Here is a 6,573-nt window from a genome sequence, read left to right as displayed (position 1 = left end):
AAAAACCCCAAAAATCCTCCAAAAAAAGCCCCAAAATGCCCCAAAATGCCGATTTCCCCTCAGGTGCCTCCAGGACAACGACTGGGATTACGGCCAGGCCGGCCAGGTCTTCACCCAGCTCAAGGTCAGCCTTTCCCTTTTTTCCCAATTTTTCCTCATTTTCCCTCCATTTTCCCATTTTCCCATTTTTTTCCCAAATTTTCCCCCATTTTTCCCCCAAATTTTCCCCCATTTTTCCCCCAAATTTTCCCCCATTTTTCCCCCAAATTTTCCCCCATTTTTCCCCCAAATTTTCCCCCATTTTTCCCCCAAATTTTCCCCCATTTTTCCCCCAAATTTTCCCCCATTTTTCCCCCAAATTTTCCCCCATTTTTCCCCCAAATTTTCCCCCATTTTTCCCCCAAATTTTCCCCCATTTTTCCCCCAAATTTTCCCCCATTTTTCCCCCAAATTTTCCCCCATTTTTCCCCCAAATTTTCCCCCATTTTTCCCCCAAATTTTCCCCCATTTTTCCCCCAAATTTTCCCCCATTTTTCCCCCAAATTTTCCCCCATTTTTCCCCCAAATTTTCCCCCATTTTTCCCCCAAATTTTCCCCCATTTTTCCCCCAAATTTTCCCCCATTTTTCCCCCAAATTTTCCCCCATTTTTCCCCCAAATTTTCCCCCATTTTTCCCCCAAATTTTCCCCCATTTTTCCCCCAAATTTTCCCCCATTTTTCCCCCAAATTTTCCCCCATTTTTCCCCCAAATTTTCCCCCATTTTTCCCCCAAATTTTCCCCCATTTTTCCCCCAAATTTTCCCCCATTTTTCCCCCAAATTTTCCCCCATTTTTCCCCCAAATTTTCCCCCATTTTTCCCCCAAATTTTCCCCCATTTTTCCCCCAAATTTTCCCCCATTTTTCCCCCAAATTTTCCCCCATTTTTCCCCCAAATTTTCCCCCATTTTTCCCCCAAATTTTCCCCCATTTTTCCCCCAAATTTTCCCCCATTTTTCCCCCAAATTTTCCCCCATTTTTCCCCCAAATTTTCCCCCATTTTTCCCCCAAATTTTCCCCCATTTTTCCCCCAAATTTTCCCCCATTTTTCCCCCAAATTTTCCCCCATTTTTCCCCCAAATTTTCCCCCATTTTTCCCCCAAATTTTCCCCCATTTTTCCCCCAAATTTTCCCCCATTTTTCCCCCAAATTTTCCCCCATTTTTCCCCCAAATTTTCCCCCATTTTTCCCCCAAATTTTCCCCCATTTTTCCCCCAAATTTTCCCCCATTTTTCCCCCAAATTTTCCCCCATTTTTCCCCCAAATTTTCCCCCATTTTTCCCCCAAATTTTCCCCCATTTTTCCCCCAAATTTTCCCCCATTTTTCCCCCAAATTTTCCCCCATTTTTCCCCCAAATTTTCCCCCATTTTTCCCCCAAATTTTCCCCCATTTTTCCCCCAAATTTTCCCCCATTTTTCCCCCAAATTTTCCCCCATTTTTCCCCCAAATTTTCCCCCATTTTTCCCCCAAATTTTCCCCCATTTTTCCCCCAAATTTTCCCCCATTTTTCCCCCAAATTTTCCCCCATTTTTCCCCCAAATTTTCCCCCATTTTTCCCCCAAATTTTCCCCCATTTTTCCCCCAAATTTTCCCCCATTTTTCCCCCAAATTTTCCCCCATTTTTCCCCCAAATTTTCCCCCATTTTTCCCCCAAATTTTCCCCCATTTTTCCCCCAAATTTTCCCCCATTTTTCCCCCAAATTTTCCCCCATTTTTCCCCCAAATTTTCCCCCATTTTTCCCCCAAATTTTCCCCCATTTTTCCCCCAAATTTTCCCCCATTTTTCCCCCAAATTTTCCCCCATTTTTCTCGCTTTTTTTCCCAAATTTTCCCCCATTTTCCCCCTGATTTTCCCCCCTTTTCTTCTCCATTTTCCCCCAATTTTCCCCCTTTTTCCCCTGGTTTTTTCCCCATTATTTTTCCCATTTCCTCTGGTTTTTCCCATTTTTTTACCCATTTTCCCCCCTTTTTTCCCTGTTATTTTCCCTGTTATTTTCCCCTTTTTTCCCCATTATTTCCCCCATTTTTTCGCCATTACTTCTCCATTTTTTCCCCATTATTTTTCCCCATTTTCCCCCATTATTTTCCCCATTACTTTTCCAATATTTTCCCTGTTACTTTTCCCCGTTTTTCCCCATTATTTCCCATTATTTCCCCCGTTATTTTCCCCTTTTCCCCCCATTTTTCCCCATTATTTTTCCAATATTTTCCCCGTTATTTTCCCCATTTTTCCCCCATTTTCCCCCCGTTATTTCCCGTTATTTTTCCCCATTTTTCCCCGTTATTCCCCCGTTATTCCCCCGTTATTCCCCGTTATTTCCCCCTTTATTCCCCGTTATTTCCCGTTATTTTTCCCCATTTTTCCCCGTTATTTCCCCATTATTCCCCCGTTATTTCCCCATTATTTCCCCCGTTATTCCCCGTTATTTCCCGTTATTTGCATTTTTCTCCTTCCCAGCTCGAAGGGAAGATTCCCGAGGTCGCTTTTCTCAAGTGAACGTTGGAGATCCCCGCCCCCTCCCCGGGCCCCGCTCCCGTGTTCGAGTCCTTTCGATCCCCCCGAGTTTTGTAAATAAACCGATCGATTATTGATTATTGAGGAGTGATTAATTACCGATTATTAATTATTGCCCGCGGCGCCTTTAAGGGGGGGGCGGTGAGGGCAGGGCGGGAACGTGCCAGCAACAAAGATGGCGGCGGGGGCGGATCCCGATTGGTTGATGCCGAATTAGCGCCACAGCCGATTGGCTGAGCCGCTACGTGCAATCCAATTGGCTGCGGGTCGTTTCTCTCCTCACCCGATTGGCTGATGCCCTGCGCGACCCGGAAGCGCCGCGCTGCGTGACCCGGAAGTACCGGCGGCGCCGCCCGGCATGGCGGCGCGGGCGGCGCTGGACGCGGCGGTGGCGGCGGCGTCGCGGGACGTGGTTCTGTACGAGCACGACCGCAGCCGCTTCTTCCGCCTCGTGGGGCTCTTCTGCGCGGGGCAGGGCCTCCTCTGGGCCTACCTGGCGCGCTTCGCCTTCACCGCGCTGCGCCCCGTGCCCGCTCCCGGTGCCGGCACCGATGACCCGCTGCGGCCCCGCGACAACAAGTGGCGCTTTGGCTTCACGGCGTCCTGCCTCACCGTCGGTAACGAGCGAGCGGGGCCGGGAGCGGGGGGGAACCGGGAGCGGGGACACAGCGGGGCACGGGAAGGGCACCGGGGCGGGGGAACCGGGACTGGGCCGGGGGTCGGGGGACGGCACCGGGGTCACACCGGGCACCGGGGGCTCCCATTGGGGTCACACCGGGGCCGGGCCGGGCTCAGGGGAGGGCACCGGGGCTTCCACTGGTGTCACACTGGGATCGAACCGGGCACCGGGGTTCTCACCGGGCTCACACCGGGGCCGGGCTGGGCTGAAGGGAGGGGACCGGGAGCTCCCACCGGGGTCACACCGGGCACCGGGGGCATCCACCGGGGCTCGGGAGGGCACCGAGGGCTCTCACCGGGGCTCGGGGGGATCTCGGGGGCTCCCACCGGGGCTCGGGGGGGGGCCGCCGCACGCTGACGGTGCCGCTGCGGGACGTGTCCGGCCGCGCCCACCGCCGCCAGGCCGGCACCGGCACCGTGCCGCTCAAGGTGCGCGGCCGCCCGCTCTTCTTCCTCGTGGACACCGCGGGAACCATGCGGGAGCCGCGGCTCTTCGACGTCACCGTGGGAGCCTTCCGCTTCTAGGGACACCACCGGGGACACCGGGGACAGCGAGGGGACACCGGGGGGACATCACCGGGACAGCGAGGGGACACCAGGACAGCTCCGGGAGCGTTCCGCTTCTAGGGACACCACCGGGGACACCGGGGACAGCGAGGGGACACCGGGGGGACATCACCGGGACAGCTCCGGGAACCCAGGACAGCTCCGGGAGCGTTCCGCTTCTAGGGACACCACCGGGGACATTGGGGACACTGAGGAGACACCGGGGACATCACCGGGACACCGGGACAGCTCCAGGAGCCTTCTGCTTCTAGGGACACCACCGGGACACCAGGAACATCACCGGGACAGCTCCAGGAACCACGGCTGTTCGATGTCACCGTGGGAGTGTTCCGCTTCTAGGGACACCACCGGGGACATTGGGGACACTGAGGAGACACCGGGGACACGACGGGGACACCGGGCCGTGGCCTGGAGACGGCAGGGACGCTGAGGGGACACGGAGGGGACACGGCGGCGGGAGCACCCGGTGGCACCTCCTGTCAACCGCTGTCACCTGCTGTCACCTCCTGACAGCCAGCGTCACCTGCGGTCTCCTGCTGTCACCTGGTGTCACCTCCTGTCACCTGTGGTCACCTGATGTCACCTCCTGTCACCTGACAGCCAGTGTCACCTCCTGTCACCTGTGGTCACCTCCTGTCACCCGGTGTCACCTGTGGTCACCTGATGTCACCGGTGTCCCCCTCCTGTCCCCCCGCGGCACGGCCGTGGGGACAGTGCCGTTGTCCCAAACTGTCCCAAACTGTCCCAAATTGTCCCAAATTGTCCCAATCTGTCACAACCTGTCCCCTGTCACCCCCCCAGAATAAAGCGTGGAGCCCCCCCCGCCCCCCGGCTCTCTGAGGAAGGATTTTGGGGAGGGGGTCTCCCCTGGATTGTCACCTGTGTCACTTTGTGTCCCCCTCGGCGATCGGGGACAGCCCGGGGGGGCCGAGGGGACCCCGCGCCGGGGGTGTCACCCCCAAACCCTGGGACCCCCCCGGGATCTGGGGGGGATTTGGGGGAACCCCACGGGGGACACCGGGATTGTCACCCCCTGTCACCCTCTGGGGACACCCCCGGCCCCGGGGGGGATTTGGGGTCCCAGCCCCCCCCAACCTGGACAGGTTTTGGGGTGTTTGGGATGAGGGGATTTGGGTCAGGAGGGGCCGATTTTGGGGATTTTGGGGTTTTTTTTAGGGATTTTTGGAGTTTTTGGGGTTTTTTTGGGGGTCCCTGAGCTCCCCCTCCCCACCGGCATTTTGGGGGGGACCCCAATGGGGACGACGGCAGGGGCGGGGCAGGGCGAATGCAAATGAGCGGGCGGGTAATTAACATTATGGAGAGGCGGGGTTATGCTAATCAACAACGGATCGGGAACGAGGCGGGGCGAATGCAAATAAAGGTGAGCAATCGGCCAATGACGTTGCGAGGCGGGAAAAAGCGGTGGGCGGGGCTACGAAAGAACGCCGGGTGGCTATTTGCATGAGAAGGCGGGGTTATGCGGATTAAGTCACCTGCAATGCGCGAAGGGCATGCTGGGAGGATATTTTACGGGGGATTTCGGGGTTTTGGGGAACCGGATCGTGCGGGACGCGGGAGGAAAGTGCGGGCCGGGCTGGGAGAGAGGCCGGGAAGGGCACGGGGAGGTCGGCGGGCGCGGCGCGGGGGTGTCCGTGAGGTACGGGCGGGTCGGGCGGGGCCGGGCTCGGCGGCGGGCGGGGCTCGGGCATCGCTTCTCGGCCTTTTGGCTAAGATCAAGTGTAGTATCTGTTCTTATCAGTTTAATATCTGATACGTCCTCGATGAGAGGACTTTATATTAAACGGATTTTTGGGCTCGGGAGTTGGACCCGGAGCTTGCTCCCTCCGCTCCGCGCATCGTCCCGGTATTGCAGTGCCTCCGGGAACGGTGCACCCCCACGGGGACCTTTATTGGTGAAAAACAGATTAAAATATTATTAAAAAATTCTTCTTTTCACATTTTAATTTCCGGTTTGCGGTGGTTTGCCCGCGGTTCGGTATCAAAACGTCCCCGCGGGTTTCCGTGACTCCGCCATTTCTGGCTTCTCCCTCACGTCCCCTCACAGCGCGCCGCAAAATGGCGGCGCCTTCCCCGCGCTGCTCCCTGAGGTTAAACTCCGTCATTTCGGCGCTTTCTGGGTGAAACTGGAGTTTTGCGCGGGTAAGAATAAATATTTACAGCGTTAAAAGGGTGTAATGGGAGACTTTGAGGGGTTTTAGTGAATGAATCCGTGAGGGGAGGTAGGAACAGCAAGGGGAGGCAATGCGAGTTTTCTGAGGGAAACGCGGCGCAGTCTCCGCCTCGGCTCTTCCTCCGCGCCGGCTCCCAATTTCAAACTAAACAAATTTCGTTTATTTTCTGTATTTCACACATTTTTAACCCATTTCTCCCGAAGCGCTCTCTCCGCTTCATCCACCGAAACAAAATGGCGGCGGCGCGGCGGGCGGGAAACTGCGCGTGAGGCGAGCGCCCCCTTCGCCCTCAGCCGCCAATCGGAGCGCGGCTTTTCGCCGTCGCTGGGCAGAACAGCGCGGCCGGGGCCAATCAGAAAATCCGAGCGGCTGGCGCAGGCCGCGCGCGGGGAGGGAAGGAGGGGAAGAGGCGAAGCCGCCGCCGCCACACTCGCAGGGACCGTTGCGCACGTAGGTGGGGCTGAGGGGGAGGGAGGGGGACAGCGGCGACAGCGCCTGCGCGCGGCGCCAGCCGCCCTTCCCGCGCATGCGCCGCGCCTGCGCGGTGCGGCGGCGCGGGCGGGGTTTGGTGCGGCGCGCAGGC

The 6,573-nt window shown here is 57.1% G+C and overlaps 2 protein-coding genes, 1 long non-coding RNA gene and 1 other non-coding gene across 4 annotated transcripts in view; all 4 read left to right on the top strand.

Annotated features, from left to right (window-relative positions):
- Positions 1 to 48: 48 nt before the first annotated feature.
- LOC121342582 lies at positions 49 to 2,633 on the top strand. The gene is made up of 2 exons (XR_005953580.1): positions 49 to 124; positions 2,497 to 2,633. It is a non-coding gene; the product is annotated as an uncharacterized LOC121342582 (long non-coding RNA).
- A 222-nt stretch (positions 2,634 to 2,855) lies between these two features.
- Positions 2,856 to 5,692, top strand: TMEM223 (transmembrane protein 223). The gene is made up of 3 exons (XM_041417105.1): positions 2,856 to 3,186; positions 3,519 to 3,759; positions 3,967 to 5,692. Exons 1-2 carry the CDS (start codon positions 2,912 to 2,914, stop codon positions 3,754 to 3,756), a joined length of 513 nt encoding a protein of 170 aa, XP_041273039.1. The 5' UTR covers positions 2,856 to 2,911; the 3' UTR covers positions 3,757 to 3,759; positions 3,967 to 5,692.
- On the top strand, positions 5,506 to 5,696 carry LOC121342583. Its single transcript, XR_005953581.1, has one exon. It is a non-coding gene; the product is annotated as a U2 spliceosomal RNA (small nuclear RNA).
- An 820-nt stretch (positions 5,697 to 6,516) lies between these two features.
- Positions 6,517 to 6,573, top strand: part of LOC121342580 (heterogeneous nuclear ribonucleoprotein U-like protein 2) — a 5,960-nt gene continuing 5,903 nt past the window's right edge. The window contains exon 1 of the mRNA XM_041417104.1: positions 6,517 to 6,571. Within this exon, the coding sequence (XP_041273038.1) occupies positions 6,517 to 6,571 (55 nt within the window). The remainder of the gene's footprint in view (positions 6,572 to 6,573) is intronic.

This window comes from Onychostruthus taczanowskii, unplaced genomic scaffold (assembly GCF_017590055.1).
Source record: "Onychostruthus taczanowskii isolate IOZ18803 unplaced genomic scaffold, ASM1759005v1 scaffold544, whole genome shotgun sequence".
NCBI lineage: Eukaryota > Metazoa > Chordata > Aves > Passeriformes > Passeridae > Onychostruthus > Onychostruthus taczanowskii.
Note: the sequence above shows the minus strand (reverse complement) of the source record. Positions and strands in the feature narration are given on the sequence as shown.

Bases quoted from the DNA above. Each gene is read 5' to 3' on its own strand.
- TMEM223 (XM_041417105.1), top strand. From the start codon at position 2,912: ATGGCGGCGCGGGCGGCGCTGGACGCGGCGGTGGCGGCGGCGTCGCGG. The intron at 3,187-3,518 runs GCCGGGAGCGGG...GAGGGCACCGAG, and splicing joins GTCGGTAACGAGCGAGCGGG to GGCTCTCACCGGGGCTCGGG.